This window comes from Malus sylvestris, chromosome 8, assembly GCF_916048215.2.
Source record: "Malus sylvestris chromosome 8, drMalSylv7.2, whole genome shotgun sequence".
In the NCBI taxonomy this organism is placed as follows: Eukaryota; Viridiplantae; Streptophyta; class Magnoliopsida; order Rosales; family Rosaceae; genus Malus; species Malus sylvestris.
Genome location: NC_062267.1, coordinates 13,103,407 through 13,120,457, shown reverse-complemented (window position 1 = coordinate 13,120,457; position 17,051 = coordinate 13,103,407). Strand labels below are relative to the sequence as shown.

General features: G+C 38.0%; 5 protein-coding genes across 6 annotated transcripts; 3 read left to right on the top strand and 2 right to left on the bottom strand.

The window, feature by feature from the left end:
• The first annotated feature begins 4,698 nt into the window (after positions 1 to 4,698).
• Positions 4,699 to 7,080, top strand: LOC126632077 (uncharacterized). The gene is made up of 3 exons (XM_050302304.1): positions 4,699 to 4,938; positions 6,095 to 6,217; positions 6,433 to 7,080. The coding sequence occupies exons 1-3, from the start codon at positions 4,785 to 4,787 to the stop codon at positions 6,642 to 6,644; spliced, it is 489 nt and encodes a 162-aa protein (XP_050158261.1). The 5' UTR covers positions 4,699 to 4,784; the 3' UTR covers positions 6,645 to 7,080.
• Positions 7,081 to 7,284: 204 nt separating this feature from the next.
• Positions 7,285 to 9,380, bottom strand: LOC126632076 (uncharacterized). 2 transcript variants are annotated; one of them, XM_050302302.1, is made up of 7 exons: positions 9,046 to 9,367; positions 8,888 to 8,930; positions 8,702 to 8,794; positions 8,527 to 8,589; positions 8,208 to 8,303; positions 7,969 to 8,046; positions 7,285 to 7,618 (listed from the first exon to the last, which is right to left on the bottom strand). In XM_050302302.1, exons 1-7 carry the CDS (start codon positions 9,165 to 9,167, stop codon positions 7,532 to 7,534), a joined length of 582 nt encoding a protein of 193 aa, XP_050158259.1. In that variant the 5' UTR covers positions 9,168 to 9,367; the 3' UTR covers positions 7,285 to 7,531. The 2 variants fall into 2 exon arrangements, with proteins under 2 accessions (XP_050158259.1, XP_050158260.1); XM_050302303.1 differs by lacking the exon at positions 8,527 to 8,589 and having other exon boundaries at positions 9,046 to 9,380.
• A 122-nt stretch (positions 9,381 to 9,502) lies between these two features.
• Positions 9,503 to 11,199, top strand: LOC126632075 (uncharacterized). Its single transcript, XM_050302301.1, has 3 exons — positions 9,503 to 9,828; positions 9,990 to 10,294; positions 10,392 to 11,199. Exons 1-3 carry the CDS (start codon positions 9,583 to 9,585, stop codon positions 11,101 to 11,103), a joined length of 1,263 nt encoding a protein of 420 aa, XP_050158258.1. The 5' UTR covers positions 9,503 to 9,582; the 3' UTR covers positions 11,104 to 11,199.
• A 61-nt stretch (positions 11,200 to 11,260) lies between these two features.
• LOC126632079 (V-type proton ATPase subunit c''1) lies at positions 11,261 to 13,213 on the bottom strand. Its single transcript, XM_050302305.1, has 4 exons — positions 12,884 to 13,213; positions 12,711 to 12,788; positions 11,836 to 12,006; positions 11,261 to 11,735 (listed from the first exon to the last, which is right to left on the bottom strand). Exons 1-4 carry the CDS (start codon positions 13,012 to 13,014, stop codon positions 11,570 to 11,572), a joined length of 546 nt encoding a protein of 181 aa, XP_050158262.1. The 5' UTR covers positions 13,015 to 13,213; the 3' UTR covers positions 11,261 to 11,569.
• Positions 13,214 to 15,008: 1,795 nt separating this feature from the next.
• LOC126633230 (protein ECERIFERUM 26-like) lies at positions 15,009 to 16,810 on the top strand. The gene is made up of 2 exons (XM_050303805.1): positions 15,009 to 15,499; positions 15,831 to 16,810. Exons 1-2 carry the CDS (start codon positions 15,077 to 15,079, stop codon positions 16,752 to 16,754), a joined length of 1,347 nt encoding a protein of 448 aa, XP_050159762.1. The 5' UTR covers positions 15,009 to 15,076; the 3' UTR covers positions 16,755 to 16,810.
• The last annotated feature ends 241 nt before the right edge of the window (positions 16,811 to 17,051 follow it).

Here is a 17,051-nt window from a genome sequence, read left to right as displayed (position 1 = left end):
TCAATGCAAAAAATAAAAATAAAAAGCCATCAAATGCAAAGGTAAATTATCACTTTTAGTCCATGAAATTTAATTGAAGTTCACTTTTGTTCTATGTCTCAATATTAGTCTCGTTTAAGGGAAAAATTACAATTTTCATCCATATAGTTACGAGAAGATATGTGCCACATGTATGGGCAATTTAGTCATTTTGGGACAAAACTTGTTTTGTGATACTTCTGTTAATTTTATTTTCATAATTTTTTTTTTTTTTTTAGAAAACTAATGAAAAGGGCTTGAAAATTTTGAGTTTTAACGGTAAGGACAAAATAAAGGGTAAAGTGAATAGTACCATGATTGATTTTTTAGTGTAAAAATGTTGTTTTTCGTTAAAGTGAATAGTACCGAGAGCTTTTTGTTAAAGCTCATTTTTTTTAACAAACGATACGATCTACCCTAAGGGGAAGGGAGTGGGTTTAGCCTCACAATGAGCTAACACTAATTTGGTTCCAATTCACATTTGGAGAGAATCGAATCTAAGACTTCTCACTTACAAGTGAAGAGGAATACCATTCGATCATAATTGGCAGAATTTTGCTATTTTAAATATCGAACAATTCACTTTAAAATAAAATATATATATTTTTGAAATATAATGTGTAACAACGCTCCAAATTCATAAACCCTAAGGGTGTGTTTGTTTCCCTTCACTAGCCCTCACTGGACTGGACTAGACTAATAGTTAGTCTAGTCCCATGTTTGTTATTCATAGGACTAGCTTTAGTGGGAGTAAGTCGGACTCGCCTCGACTAAGGACCATGCCAGACGGTCTTAGCGAGAGATGTCGCGAACCATGAGACTAGCTAATCCCTTCGATCGCTCTATGCTCGCATCCTCTACTCTCCTCTATGCTCACGTTCTCTCCCTCTTTCCTCATCCCTAACCCTGAATCGTGAACAAAGACCTCGATTCAAACTTCAATCGGAGAACTCACGAGCTCCTTTGTCCGATTCACCTCCGCTCAGACCAAGCTCATTAGTCGCGTCGTCCGATTGGGCTCCTTCCTCCTATACCTCAATTTTCGACCGCAAAGACTTCGAGTTCCGTCCTCCTTGACCTCTTCCACTGCTACCTCTACTCCGCTTTGCCCTTCACATCTCCTTCTTCCCTGCTTCTCACAACCAGAAAAACCATAAAAATTGAACTCAGAAAACCCAGAAAAATTGAACCTAGAAAACCCAGAAAAAGGAAAGGGGAAAGAGACAATGGCACAAATAAAATGGCAGAGAAAGAGGAGAGAGGAGAGAAGCAATGGGCGGACAAAACAAAAGAGAAATGAAGATGAAATGGCAGAAAAAGATGAGAGGGGAGGGATGCAATGGGCAGACAAAAAAATGAGAGAGGAATATGACTCTAGAAAGGAAGATAAAATGGCAGAGAAATAGGATAGGGGAGGGATGAAGTGGGCGGACAAAAAAATGAGAGAACAAGATGATTCTAGAAAGGAAATGATAATTTAATAATAAAATGTTAGTATATATAGATTAAATTAATGATAAAATATTGAAAATATAAATTTACTAATATAATATATGAGTCTTGCTTTTTAGTCTGACACTGCACCAAACGTTTCACTAAGTCAGTCCAACTTAGTCTAGTTTAAGTCAGTCCAGCTTAGTCCTTAAAGCTAGTCCCGTCCGAGATAATCCGGTGCAACAAACACACCTTAAGTTTACTACACCAATTAGACTATTACTGTTGTAAACTCAATTTTTAAAAGGGGTGCGAGGGGGCAACAAGAAAAAGAAAACTCAGGTTTAAGAGAAATTGTGTTTTCACCTCATGTGGTTGCACCTTTATTTATATTAATTATGATGACCTTCTTTGCTTTGCAATTAATACAAAGCCTATGAGGATTTGATCTCCAAATTCCATTGGGATCTTTTTTTTAGAGTATACACAATCACATACCTAATTAACAGGGCCGATCCTAAGACTTGAGGCCCGGGGCAACCCTAAAAATGTGTCCTAACTTCAATAAGAAAAATTATTTGTTTTCATACGTAAGACTTTGATAAAATTATGCTTAGAAAAGCACTTCAAACTCAATAATTTAGACCCAAATTTTTTTTAATTTATTTTGTATTGAGATGAGGGAACCAAAAGACCCCAGGCTTACAAATAGATAGATGATGAGTTTTGTTTCCATTTTAAAGTGTTTTTATATAACTCGTGAGATGTTTTTTCTTATTTACTAACCTTGTCAATAGGGGACTAAAAAAATAATCATATTTTTGAATCTTTAGTTGATATATATATGCAATGAATGAGACATGCATCCATTATTTTCTTCATGCTAATACTAGGGATACCAAATTTTTAAATCAAATTTTGTAAACTGTATAATGTGATAGTTGATAATTGGATTATTACTTAAGTGTTGATTAACGTGCTTATTTCTTATTAGTGGCAAGTCATATGTGTTGCAAATTTGGTCTAAAAATTTGGTCTACACATTACTCTTTGTTGAAGGTGGTTAGATCTTGAATTGGAATGAATGTCTAAAAATTGCAACCCACACAGCTACTAGTTAGCAATTAAAAATAAATTAACAACCAAACAGAAATTGGTAAAAATAGGAAAGAATGAAAAAAAGCACATAACATTTCAAACTTAAGACCTTTCGTTTATTTTAAACAACAAAAATAATTGGTTTTGATTAAACTTCTCGATCATTTAACCAAAATTTTAAAAATTTATACTCTTATGAAAAGAAATTCCAAAATTTGAATTTTTTTATACTCTTATGAAAAGAAATTCATAAAAAATGGAAAATAAAAAAACACACATAATGTTTTGAATCCGAGACCTCTTTGTTAATTTCAAACATAATGAACCACCACTTCTAGTTAAACTTTTTAATCATTTGACCAAATTTTTTAAATTTATACCCTTATAAAAAAAATTCGTAAACATTAGAAAGTAAATAAACCTATAATAATTTGAACCTAGGATCTCTTTGTTAAATTTAAACAACATACACCACTAGTTTTAGTTAAACTTCTTGATACAACAACAACAACAAAGCCTTTTCCCATTAAGTGGGGTCGGCTATATGAATCCTAGAACACCATTGCACTCGGTTTTGTGTCACGTCTTCCGTTAGATCCAAGTACTCTAAGTCTTTCCTTAGAGTCTCTTCTTTGAATGTGTACAACTTAAGAAGTAGCTGCATCAAGTCTTCATGATTAGAAGATGGCGGTTGTTGTCATTAGTTCTCATTAGGTACAAATAGTTGCTAACAAGAGTCTCTTAGTAGCGGCACATATCAAAAGCAAATCTCACAAAACCTGGCTATGGTAAACCCAGTGAGACAAATCCATAGTCTAAGGAGAAAACTAAGTTAATGTAGGATCTCGATATTGTTTCACATCTCCAAGATGATCATTAACATACAAAAGGGTATGACCAACCCAAAGTAGATGTCTCGTCAAAACTTCGTCAGATTACCAAAAATCCTGTTAGGAAAAGTGCTCCTAATTGTAGGGATATAGTATATTAAGATCATGTGAGTATTCATTAGGATACTCCCCCTGAGTTTGACAAAACTCCCCAAGAGAATACCGGTGATGCAAATCTAAAAGTTTATAGAATCCAATTTCATGAACAACCTTCTAAAAGGTTGACTTCGGCAGTGATTTTGTGAAAAGGTAGGAAACATTCCTGGGATTGGATATGCTTGACTTCAATCTTCTGAACTTGTTATTGCTGATGAATGAAGAACTTCATAGCAATAAGTTTGGCATTGTCTTCTTTGATGTATCATTTCTTTAATTTGTCAATACAAGCATCGTTGTCTTCATGAATCATTGTTGGAACGTCAATGATAGAAAAGCCACATGAGTTTCTTTTGTGATCAATCACGTCCCTCAACCAAAAATATTTGCGCGATGCTTCAGGTAGGGCTAGAACACGAATGTTATTTGAAGACGTACCAATCAACTCTTGTTTGATTGATCTCGAGATATTGTAGCATCTTCAACGGTACAGACATAACCAGTTTAAGAACACACCTTGTGTTGGTCAAGTGCATTGAGCCAAGTACAATAAAGTGCTGATTGCACTTAAGTATGGAACTATAGGTTCCAATATCCCTTTATCCTCGTATGTAGAACAAAATAGGTCTCATTTTGCATTTAGAGCTCGAACAACCATGTGAGTACTCAAAAGCTTCGCTTTATCCTCATTAAAGCAGCGTAACACATTTTAGGTGTCGTTCAATTGGTGGACTTGTATACCAAAGAATGCTTTACTCCTTGCAATTGGTCGAAGACAAAACTATCTCATCCATCAAACACCCCCTTTAATAATTTTATGAAAATCATAACTAAATTTCGGATTTGTTTTCAGTAGTCTAAACTACTAGTAGTCCAACTTTTTATCCATTAGATTGATAAGTTAAAAAAATAGTATTTCATCAATTCAATCATGACTGTACATTTCTGAACTACTAATTGGTTCGGACTATTGCTGTAAAATTGTTGAATACCACTAGAACTTTATAAACGTTTTAATAGTTCACTCTAATTAACCGCATTTATTATTAATGGGCCTAATCTCAAACTTTTACAAGCATGGGCCAAACCATCAACACTATTACTTTCATGACCCGACCCGAATCGTCCCGACCACCCACCGCATAAACCAAAGACGCTATGTCAAAATTACAATCCCAACCCTCCCCCTTCCCCTCTCTCCTTCTCTCTCTGCTCGTCGTCCCTGCAAGCAAAACTCTCGGTGGAGAAATGGGGGCTGGGCGCGAAGTCCAAAGCTCGCTGGACGGGCTGAGAGACAAGAACGTGATGCAGCTGAAGAAGCTCAACACTGCCCTCTTCCCAGTTCGCTACAACGACAAGTACTACGCCGATGCCCTCGCTTCCGGCGATTTCACCAAGCTAGGTTAAGCTTCGATTCTGGGTCTTCCTTATTTTTGCATAATATATCTGGGTTTTGTTTAATCTTGCATCATGTTTTACGGCTTTTGTTTAATTTTGCATAAAATTTTTTGGGTTTTGTCTAATTTTGCACAACATTTTCTGGGTTTGCTTATTTTGTGTTACTAGTGTAGATTTTGTGCAAATTCCCTGAAATGTCTTGTGGTTCCTGCTTATTTTGTAAAATGTTTGATGGGATATAAAATTTGAGCTTCTAATTAAGTTCTAATTACTGTTGTCTTTGTGTATTTCGAGGTTTCTGTTCGTTCTGCGTATTTCATAGTCTTTCTTGTTGTTTGTTTGCTTCGGGTCATCCGAAATGGAATTTGTTTATGGGTCGTGCTGGGAAATATTGGGCTTTAGCTCATTGCATTTGGAAATGCTGGGTTTGGTCACTTGGATTTGGATACACTTTTGAAGAATGTCGACAACACAAATGTACAAGTAAATTGGGGATGAAAACTTATTGGTATGTCATGGATTTGGGTAGTTTTAGTTCTGATAGTAATGATTGGTTCGATTGTTATGTGTTTTAAGTCAATTTTTCTCCTTTTTGGTGTTCCAAAAAAAAAAAAAAAAAAAAAAAAAACGAGAGTAACTACATATTTTTAAAGATAAATGACGATGTTCTGGTGCAGCATCAGTGAGGTACTTAAATGATTAGCTATCCCCTGGATTTTTATCGGTTCTTCAACAACAAAATTAGATGTCTTCTTTGATGAGTTATGTTCTATTAGGCATGCAAAGAGGGTCATTATGAATGGAGAAGTGGGTGGGACAGTGGCTTGGGCATTTTTGAAGGTATCCTGTTATGAATTGTATGTGCTGAATGCTCGTGAGAGGACCAAATTGAGACTATTATTTAACAAACTTATTCGCTGAGCCATCAAAGTCCATTTCTTATGATTTCTAGATGAATCTGCATATATTGTCTAAAACTAGATTGATAATCGTATGTAAACACGATTACAAACTTATTGTGTAGGTATACCCTTGATTTATCATCCTTTGGATTTTTTTTCCTTCTTTAGCACTCGTGTCTATGCTGGAGTTGACTACTTGCCAAAGTGACAAACAGTATGAAAGTTTAAAGTTTAATTCCTGCTATTATTTGTATACAGCATATTTCAGTGATATATGCGTTGGTGCAATTGCATGCCGGCTTGAGAAAAAGGAAAATGGAGCTGTCCGCGTGTACATCATGACATTGGGAGTTTTAGCACCATACCGTGGACTAGGCATTGGTAAGCAAGCAATGTTCTTCATATTATAACTTTGGTGTGGCATTGTGGTCGAAATACATGATCCATGCTTTGATTAAGTTTGCCTTCTGAATACAAACTTGAGTTGTCAAGAAGTCTCCTGCTTTGTGGTGGTTCTGTTGACTGGTAAATATTGGCTTAATCTGGATATTTGCAACTGTGCAAATTTTCTGATCTAAGTTCTGGGATTTTTGCAGGTAAAAAACTGTTGAACCATTCTCTTGATCTGTGCGCCAAGCAAAATATTTCCGAAATTTACTTGCATGTTCAGACAAACAATGAGGACGCCATAAACTTCTATAAGAAATTTGGGTTCGAAATCACGGAAACCATCCAGAATTATTACACGAACATTACCCCTCCAGACTGCTATGTGCTCACCAAGTATATTACTCAGACAAAGAAATAACATGTCCAAGCTATCAAATGGGGTGCTGTTCAATTAAATTTTGGTCTGTTTTATTTCTCAATTATGCTGGATATTGTCTAGTTGTTAAGAGTTATAAAAAGGTCGTACCCAGTGCATAAGGCTCCCGCTTTACGCAGGGTTTGGGAGAGGTGAATGTCGGCTAGCCTTACCCTCATTTATGGAGAGGCTGCTCCCAAGTCTCAAACCCGAGACCTACAGCTCATGGGCGAAGACACTTGCCATCGCACCAAGTGCGACCTCTTAGTTGTTAAGAGTTATAAACTAACTAAAATTTATTGGAAGCTGAGTTATGTGATGGTTCATATGCGATGTTTCCGGTGAAACGATTGTTGGTTTTTTATTGGATTAGCTTATGATCATATGGAAAATTTTATAATTTCGGGGCCAAGTAAGGGTTTCCGGCACGTTAACAAAACCCTTTCCGGCTTTTCTTTATGAAGTGTGTTGATATTTTGGAAATGCAATTCTGTAAGCAGGCAGCATGCATACAGGGATGAATGGACATCACTCTTTTGATGATTTATTTTCTGCTTTGTTCTCTCTATTTTTGCACTCGGTATTACAGGTGGAAGAAACGTAAACTGAATGAATAACGTAAAATCTCTTCGGTTACAATGCATTACTATGAATCATCTGAAGTTCCTTTATTACTTCAACTATTTCTCAAGAGTTGGGGCAGACCAGACGTACGAGAAGGAAAGATACATGCTGCTTCCGGACTTTACAATACTTGATATACGAACTACATCATATTAGACATTACAACAACTTTGCTTATTTTTCCATATGTACAAATTGGAAGGTTGGCAGTGCGTGAGCAAATGTCTCTGTTAGAGTGATCGTCGATCGATAGCTGCCTTGAATGTTCAATAAGCCAAACCACCGGCAAAAGCATCTCCGTCGTGAAGTACACTCTCTGTCAGCCAATAACCATCCCATGACCCTCCAACCCTCTGCCAACAAGAAGCTACAGATCAATACAGGTATAACTATGGTTCCCATAGTTCAATCGTATAAAACGCATATAAGGCTACCGACTATACAGTTCCATATTACGCTTTACAGACCGTGCCTGCCGTGAAGCATTGCAGACGGCAGACATTATTTTTCGGTTAGATACAGCAACCAGTGGATTCCTATACTTTTTCCGTTTCGGCGGGGTGTGAAATCCGGTATTCAGAATATGTCCGTAGGTTTTACAACACAACTTATATGCATGTTTTGTTGCCTCGTAAATATGACATGTTCATCATTCATCTATTCCCCTTAAGAAACTATGCAAAGCGAAAACATCTTCACTAACCTGAACCATTGTGAATTGAAATATTTCTTCTTCCTCCGGCCGACATCCTCGTATCCAAACCCGCTGCTTGAATAGGTTCTAGTTCCCAGTCGCAATTCATTCAACAAAGACATCGAATTAGAAACGCAATTAAACGTGTAACAACACCAGAGGACTCGGGTCTAGTATGGCAACTCTAAGTTAGCTCAAAGTTACATCACATATAAGTTAGTTAGTGGAATCAATCAACGTACTCATACCTCCTCCACATATAAACTGCTCAACATCTTCCTCTCTTTATGACCTAACAACACTCTATATGTTGAATGGTGAAAAATTCGCCTAAATCGTTCAAACTGCACACATAGCGAATCACCCAACCAAAGAGAAAACCATTAGCTACAAATATCAGTAGGGGGAGTAATTTCCGCAGATTTTTCCTTCCCATGCACACCCCTGTTTACCTGGACTTTGGAATGAATAAATCCAAGGAGAACTAGGCGACAAGAATTAACAGGGTTATGCAGAAGGAGAAAAAAGGCGTGCGGAAATCATTTGATAAATACAGCTTGCACCAACCTGCCCCAAATCAAAGAATGGCCCGAAATAGGTGGACCTCTCAAAAGGATCAAACCCAGCAAACTATGAACACAATAAACCAGGAAACAAAACATTAAGAATCCAAAGCCAACCCATTTCTTCGTGTCAAAAATAAATCCAACCCAAAAAAGTAGAAGAAATTGAGAAAGTTTACCCTGTACATGACCTCGATGCCATAATCCGGGCGGGGTTGATCGTTGTACTTGAGGGCATCCAGCTGATGCTGAACAGCTTCTTCTGCGCTAAACTAGAACACAAGTCAACAAATTATATCACATAAGCAGAGAGAGGAACTTCAACGAATGAAATCATTTAGTTTTCCATACGATCAGATGATTACATTTAATCTGGGGCCAAAGGGCCTCTTCTTCCGGGATTCCAGCCTGCAAATTCCAAGATCGTCATCAGCTATGTATCAATCAATAGGAGTGAGAGATATATATATATATATATATATATATATATATAGAGAGAGAGAGAGAGAGAGAGAGAGCGAACCAATCGGCTGAGAGGAAATCAGGAACATCAGCAGCGCAAGCTCTGAATCGAGAGCTTGGAGATTTGGTTTTGGAAAGGAGAAACAGAGAGTGCGGAGATGACAGGGAGGAGCAAAACGACATGCTTTAAGCCGAGATAGATACTCTCTCTATCTCTCTCTCTCTCTCTCTCAAGTCTAATCTCTACAGTAGTAATGAGAATGGTGGAAATTTGGGAAAGCGGAGAGAGGATGGAGACTCCAATGGAGAGGGCGAAAATTCAGTGTTTGAGGATGAGGATGTTGGATGTTGGATGTTCGTAACCGCTGATTTGATGTCCACCGTTGGATTGACCAAAATACTTTTAAATTTGACAAATTAAAGCAAAATTCCAGATTTAAAAAAAAAAATGTTTGCTGGCGTACCCGTTATTTGTCTTCATACCATATGTCCGATTGTCTTCTGCTGACTACCCATCTTTCTTAAGTTCACAAGCAACAGAAGAAAAAAGGGAACTCTCTTCACCTCTAGAGAGAGAGAGAGAGAGAGAGATAGAGAGATGAGTCTGAAGAAAAAACCCAAGGCAGTAATAGTGGGAGGGAGCATAGCAGGGGTATCATGCGCCCATACGCTCGTATTAACAGGGTGGAACGTTTTGGTGGTGGAGAAATCATGTGCTCCCCCAACTGGAAGCCAAACTGGGGCAGGACTTGGCCTTGACCCTCTCTCTCTCAGACTCATCCAGTCATGGATTCAAGACCCTGAGCTTCTTCACCAGACCACTCTACCCTTTACAATTGATCAGGTACAAAACACAATTCCTCATTTCTATTTTGTTGGTCTGTGATTAGAATGCTGCTGATGCGTATGAAAAAGTAACTCGTAAATTTTTTTTAAAAAAATGTATACACATGTTAATCTGTGATTTGTTAGTTTTCTGACAAGCTCGAAAATTTTTGTTGCTAGAATGATGCCATAGATGGTGAGAAAAAGGTGAAATGGACACTAACTAGAGATGAGAAGTTGAACTGTAGAGCAGGACATTGGGGTGACCTACATGCTCTTCTATACAATGCACTTCCACCAAACCTATTTCTTTGGGGTCACCGTTTCCTATCTTTCTCCATTTCTAGTGACAAGTCTTCAGTTATAGTGAAGGCTTCATCCCATGAAACCAATGAAGGCATTGAAATCATCGGTGATTTGCTCATTGCAGCGGATGGATGTCTCTCTTCGATCCGCCAAAGTTTTGTTCCTGACCATAAACTGAGGTTTGTTACTGTCAAGTGTCAACCATTTTCATGAAAGCTTTCATATTTTGAGCTTGTAGTGTGTAGTGATCTTTTGATATTGTCTGTGCTGCTTTAGGTATTCGGGTTATTGCGCATGGAGAGGGGTGCTTGATTTTGCAGGAAATGAGAATTCAGAAACCATAATCGGCATCCGAAAGGAATACCCTGAGCTTGGAAAATGCTTGTACTTTGGCTTAGGTTCTGGGACTCACACTGTGCTGTATGAGCTTCCGAACCAAAGGCTGAATTGGATTTGGTATGTCCATCAACCCGAACCTGATCTGAAGCCTAACTCGATGACCATGAAGGCGAGCAGCGACATGATCCAGAGTATGCACAAAGAAGCAGAGAAAATGTGGCTTCCGGAGTTTGTGAGAGTGATCAGAGAAACAAAAGAGCCCTTCATCAATCCTATATATGACAGCGACCCCTTGGAAAAAATCTACTGGGACATTGTGGTACTAGTTGGAGATGCAGCACACCCCACAACTCCTCATGCCTTAAGAAGCACGAACATGTCGGTGCTAGATGCTGCGGTGTTAGGTCAATGCTTGAAGAAGTGGGGAGCAGAAGATTTACAATTTGCTCTTGAAGAATATCAATCAATTCGATTACCAGTCGTGCGTAAACAAGTCTTGCACGCAAGGCGAATGGGTCGGATTAAACAAGGCCTTGTTCTTCCTGATCGCCAGCTTTTCAACCCCGAGACCGCTAACCCAGAAGAGTGTCACGAGCTTCAGCAGAAACTCATGCCCTTTTTCACCGATGTTCCATCCATACTACTTTAATTCAAATGTTATGCACCGGATAATCGTCAAGACAGATCGTCCTGATTCCGATTCCGTTGCTCTGTAGCCAATAAAGCATGATATCCGTTCTGAGTATTGTTCGATCTTTGTATATGCACGTATTAACGTTTGAACCTGAAACTATTTGAACACAATATTGAGCATTCGAAACAAAGCTGTATAGAAACCGACCTTAATCGATGCATACAAAGATCATTCTGTTATTCGTTCAAAACTAAGATAAAATTGTTTACCACCATGAATGAGGAAATGCCTAACTTCCCACAACTCGCTCCCAACAGATTAAATACAGCCTAAGATTGATACAATAGGGCAAGATGGTATCTCCACGGCAGTTTTAACATTCCTATCACTAATGATGAAAAGAACAAATTACAGAATTCATTTGCGCATGCACGTAACACTGTCGTAATGTGATGCCAAGTTTTACCGAGCAACGGAATCATCATTTTGAAGGCCATGTTGCTTGAGCTGACATTATGATTCCCACGATGACTCCGAACAATCCAAGTGCGCTGCCGAAGATCTCAATCACAAGGATCTTCACAAAAAGTGAGGAGTTTTGGGCATCAGACAATGCACAGCTGCTTCCAATAATTCCCACACATAACCTGTCACAAAATCACAACAAAATCATCATATTGTATAGTCATCAAAATTTTTCAAAACTCCATATACAGGAACGTGATAGAGAAGGATAAAGATATTAACCCGCAGACAAGGTTGGCAAAGCCCACGATAATCCCTGAGGCAAAGATTGCATATCCAGCTCTAAGAGACTCGGGCGCATATATCTTTGACGTTGGAACACTCTCCAACTTTGTTTGTAGAATAATTGCAACAATAACACCATATATAGCAACAGCTTCACAAAAAATAACACTGCAACAGAAAATGCATCCATTCCAAGTCAGTCCCAAATCAGATCATCTTAATGTCACACTTCAAAATTTACAACCAGCAGTGCTACATTAAAGTAGAGAAATTCAAGGTCCATCGTTAACAATAAGCAAATTTCCTACATTTGTGTTAAGAAACAGGTTTTACGAGGGTTTAAATATATAGCATAATTCTCCATCCATCAATCAATTAACACAGCTAGTTTTAAGAATTTCCGTTCACAAAAGATAAAACTGAGACAACCAATGCATCCAGTCCAAGTCAGTCGTGAAACATCATCATCTTGATCTCACACTAAGTAATTCACAATCAGCAGAGTTACGTTAAAGTTCAAATATTCAAGGTGCATCGTTGAGACAAGCAAAAATCCCACATTGGTGTTAACTGTTAAGAAACAGTTTTGGGCGTGTTCGAATAGACAGCACAATTCTCCATCCATCAATCAATTAAACAAGATAGTTATTAGTGCATTTGCGAATAAAAACACGACCCAATTTTCAATTAAGATTTTTAATCAACTATCGATTTCAATTACTGGGATGCTACTCCAGACCATCGAGATAATCCCAATTGTCTGGGATTCACATTTACTATAAGTTTGCTATATTACTCCAAATCTAATAGCAGAAGCTAAAATTTAACGAAAATGCATGCAAAATTGCAGTAAATTCCGGAAATTTCATCACCTAATGAGATTCTTAGAAGTGATTCGAGGAGCCTTGATTGCTGCACCGATCAAACTGCTCCCAGTTATATAAATCCCCCTAATTTCCATCCAATAATATTCATCATCAGTAATTAATCCAAAGATTAGAACTTTAATTAAGAAATGGAGAGGAAACAAGGAAAAGGGAAAAACCAGGCGGCGCCGAGGACAGAAACGCCGATGGCGACGGCGATGCCGATAGCGGAGAAAGTGTAGGGAGAGATCTGGACGAGGGCGCGTGCCCAGGAGCTCGAGTAACCCACCGCTACTGCTGCACCAGACATTTTCAGAAACCCTAATCGTAGACGTGAAATTGTGGGGGAAGATTTGGGGAGGGGAGGAGAGAGTCGGGAGGGTGTCCGATCTGATTCGTGTGATGTGATGAGATGTGGAGGACGGAGATTGCTGCTTGACACGTGCTCGATGAGTGCGTGTTTTCTGCCAGCCGCTTATCTTTGGGCTGTATTTTTGGGTGTCTGGTCTGCTAGCTGAATGGGACTTACTTACCATCCCATGAGGATTCTCTCCATTCTTTTTTTGTCTTATTTCCTCTTTTTCTATTTGAATAGTTATAATTAAGTCACGTTAATATTTTATGTTAACTTGTTTATATAAAAAGGACAAAATGAAGAGTGTGAAAGGAGTGGAGGAAACGGGATGGAAATAGAGGAGAAAAGAATCCTAGACCCTTACCAACATGAATGTAAATCTTGAAAGTTTTGATAGGATGAGTCATCCATATTTCATTGGGTAGAAGACAAGTTGAAAACTAAGAAGTGGGAACCAAGTGAAAAGAGAAATAGAAAATAAAAACGTTGTTCAAACAAACAAAATCAATACATTTACTGACAAATTTCAATAGAGATGAGACTTCCTATAGCATGATTAGTTTTATGTGTTTAAATAGCAGTACTTAACAAAAACTCAGGTTGAGTTAAGCATACTCAAGCTCGAAGTGATGACTTCCACTGCATTTAGGTGTCAATCTATCGCTAATTTATGTCCCTCCCCTTGCCCTATATCTTAAGCTAAAGGGTAGTCATAGACCACTTAAAACATAAGTGAGAATTGAGATTTTGCATTTGCACTTTGGAGCACAATTATAGGAGTGTTAAGGTTTATATGGAGTTTTGTTGAGTTTTTAATTAAATTCATACACTTTCGCGGATTTAGTAGGCTTTTACTAACTATTATAAACTCTATAAAATTTTGTAGACTTTTATAAATAGACTTTTAGGGTAAAAACGAGTAAAATGAATGACTTATGCATAACTCTAAAGAGATAAAAAAAAAATTAAACTTTGTGGATTTTCATGGAATTTTTATCATTTGTTGTAAATATCTTTTTTTTTTTTTGAGTTTTTATTATTGAAGTAGTGATCATGACCATGACAAAGTAGTCTTATCAAGTGATAGTGTGGCTATGATGGTGGTGGAAGTGTCGCGTGGTGATTTTGGCAAGATGGTAGTAGTAAAAATGGTGTCTTTGGTGGCGGTAATAATATTAGGGGTGGTGATTGTGTGAGTGTCGGGGTGGTGGAAGAGTAGGGATGGGGGTGGTGATGATGGTTGTGACATGGTGGTAGAAGTGGTGATAGTGACAACCATAACGTTACGCTGGGTGGTGGATTATCATTAGAGAATTGAGAAAAAAGTGAAATCCACCAAAATTTTGGGGAGAGATTGGATTTGCTAGGACAAAAAACTTACTATAAAGCCACTAAAAGTTTATCAAAATCCATAACTTTTTAAAATCATTTAAAGTACTTAATTTTGGATACACCTGCATTTTTGTACTCACAAAGTGTCATAATTGAATACCACAAGATTTTCATGTACTTTTTAGAAGTCATAAAAAGTCTATATTCAATACAGGCTAACTTTTGTTAACTCAAGTCTAAATAAATCATTTTGGTGAACATTAATACAAGTTTACTTAATGACAAACTATTAATTTTTAAACATGAATGACAAATTAATCATTAGTTAGGGAATGAAATCTCTCTCAAGAACAAATAGCTGCAAGGTTTAGCAGAAAACGAAAAGAAACTATACAGCATAAGAGTTTTCTATATATGCTAAGGTAACCCCAATCTAGTAACCCTGTAAATCAATGGGGAAACAATTTCAAACGAACAGATCGTAGAAAACATAAGAATAATTTAATGGATCATGAGATTTTCATTTTCCTCAATATAGAAGAATTAGTTTTTCTGGTGCCTGTAAACATGGACACCCTTTCTCTTACTTACTACAAGGAACACACGTAACACAAAACCAACCAATAAATAATAGTACTCATCGTTATCAAACATCCCAATTTCTGTAATCTTACATCCTAACAATATGGCCGAGCTTATCACATTCATCTGCAAACGAACCGTGGTGAGCACGAAGCCTGTCCAAGCCGGAAAAACCTACCCCCTATCCGTTCTTGACCGCCACATGGAAGTGAACCACCTTAGGATGGTGTTGTACTATCCATCAACTGGATTGCCAACAAAGCCTGGTGAAATCACAACAAAGCTCAGAGAGTCCCTCGCGGTAACGCTTACTAATTATCCGATAATCACAGGCCGGTTGCAGAAGAATGACAAAGAGCAGTGGATGATAAAGTGCAATGATGCGGGCGTGAGAATGATTGAGGCTAAGGCCAGAGGGAGTTTGGAGGAGTGGTTAAGAAATGTGGATAGGGAGAAGGAGCTTATGCTTGTTTATTGGGAGGACATGTACCATAAGCCTTATTTTTGGTCTACATTTTATGTTCAGGTAATCATGTTAGTACTCCTCTGCAATTGAGAATAGCTTCTCTATCTCCGTTTGTACACAATTACGTGTATTTCTTTTTCAGCATGTAGATTAATCACGTGATGAGATAGATACGTAGTTGTGTACAATTGATTACACTTAAGATTTTCTTCTTGTCACAGAAAAATATTCTCTTAGTAAGTAGTTCGATATGCTATGTAATCTAATTGAACATTAGTAGGATCGGTTTCTTGCTACATAGTGTTCAGATTGATAGCCGGACAATATATCATTTTCTTCGTAATAACATGTAGAAGCATTGTCTCTTTTTCGTGTGTTTTCTTGTGTGCAGCTTACTGAATTTGAGGATGGTGGACTAGCAATTGGGCTAAGTTGCACTCATCTCCTTGCAGATCAAACTTGTGCAACCATGTTCATCAAAGCTTGGGCCAACACAACACTCTTCAGCAAAATGATGCACCCTCCATTTTTTTACCCGTTGCCTCAGCGGAGGCCGGGAAACAGAAAGCTGAACCAAAAGCCCTACACTGCCTTGATCAACCACTACAAAACCTCCATCAGCAAGTCAATTCACATCGTAGATGCAAAACACACGACTGTTACTCTCGTTTTTTCGGACGACATGGTTCGGGCTTGCATTGCCATGGCCCAGCCCATTGATGGAACTGACAAATCAAGCCCAACACCGTTTGAGGCCCTTTCTGGGCTCTTTTGGGTTTGTATTAGCAAGGTAAAAGGAGTGAGAAATGGGCTTGTTGACATGTCTATACGCATGGATATGAGAAAAGTTTTGGGGTTAGATAAAGGCTTCTTTGGAAATTGCATGGTTTATAATAAGGTTCATCTAGAGGGTTTCCAAGAAGATAATTTGTCACAAGCTGCAAGTTCTATAGGTGAAGTAGTGGCAAAAATGGACCGTGAGGGAATCATGGATTTGATCGAGTGGCTTGTATGTAAGGATGATCGATCTCAGTCCTTCATGAACGGTTGTGATCTCATCTGTGCTAGCCTAGAGGGCGTAGACCCATTCTCGATTATTTTTGAAGATGTGATAGTACCAATTCGTGTGTCGTGTTATGTTGAGCCGGTGTCCGGATTAGGGCAAGTTTTGATCCTTCCGGCGAAGCCAGGCGATGGTGAGCTAAGTAGGGTGGTAATGGTTACGCTTCCACGTGATGAGGCCATAAAAATGTGTGAACACGATCTTATTTTACGCCTCTCACCGACCATCTTGATGGATGTGAATAAACCCTAGCTGGGTTTAGTACAAGGGTCGCACTGTTTCCCAATAAACATTGACAATTGCTAGTCTTTAAGTAGAATCCCAATACATAATGTCGCTAAAATGATAATCCATGGTCATAATTTGATTTAGTAGTCAGTACAATTTATCTGAGTGTCAAATAATACACATTTATGACAAACCGTTCAACTTTTTATTTTTTTATGTTTTTATTTATTTTTTAAAATTTTGTAGGCCGTATTTCGTATACACTAAAAACAACTGAAGTATAATACATACCACGAGACTATATTTCAGATACACCCAAAA

Bases quoted from the DNA above. Each gene is read 5' to 3' on its own strand.
- LOC126632077 (XM_050302304.1), top strand. From the start codon at position 4,785: ATGGGGGCTGGGCGCGAAGTCCAAAGCTCGCTGGACGGGCTGAGAGAC. The intron at 4,939-6,094 runs GTTAAGCTTCGA...ATTTGTATACAG, and splicing joins CGGCGATTTCACCAAGCTAG to CATATTTCAGTGATATATGC. The intron at 6,218-6,432 runs GTAAGCAAGCAA...GGATTTTTGCAG, and splicing joins ATACCGTGGACTAGGCATTG to GTAAAAAACTGTTGAACCAT.
- LOC126632076 (XM_050302302.1), bottom strand. From the start codon at position 9,167: ATGTCGTTTTGCTCCTCCCTGTCATCTCCGCACTCTCTGTTTCTCCTT. The intron at 8,795-8,887 runs GTAATCATCTGA...CTTGTGTTCTAG, and splicing joins CCTTTGGCCCCAGATTAAAT to TTTAGCGCAGAAGAAGCTGT. The intron at 7,619-7,968 runs GTTAGTGAAGAT...TCTTGTTGGCAG, and splicing joins TTCAATTCACAATGGTTCAG to AGGGTTGGAGGGTCATGGGA.
- LOC126632075 (XM_050302301.1), top strand. From the start codon at position 9,583: ATGAGTCTGAAGAAAAAACCCAAGGCAGTAATAGTGGGAGGGAGCATA. The intron at 9,829-9,989 runs GTACAAAACACA...TTTTGTTGCTAG, and splicing joins TACCCTTTACAATTGATCAG to AATGATGCCATAGATGGTGA. The intron at 10,295-10,391 runs GTTTGTTACTGT...GTGCTGCTTTAG, and splicing joins GTTCCTGACCATAAACTGAG to GTATTCGGGTTATTGCGCAT.
- LOC126632079 (XM_050302305.1), bottom strand. From the start codon at position 13,014: ATGTCTGGTGCAGCAGTAGCGGTGGGTTACTCGAGCTCCTGGGCACGC. The intron at 12,789-12,883 runs GTTTTTCCCTTT...GATGGAAATTAG, and splicing joins TCTGTCCTCGGCGCCGCCTG to GGGGATTTATATAACTGGGA. The intron at 12,007-12,710 runs GTGATGAAATTT...TTTCTGTTGCAG, and splicing joins ACTTCTAAGAATCTCATTAG to TGTTATTTTTTGTGAAGCTG.
- LOC126633230 (XM_050303805.1), top strand. From the start codon at position 15,077: ATGGCCGAGCTTATCACATTCATCTGCAAACGAACCGTGGTGAGCACG. The intron at 15,500-15,830 runs GTAATCATGTTA...TCTTGTGTGCAG, and splicing joins GGTCTACATTTTATGTTCAG to CTTACTGAATTTGAGGATGG.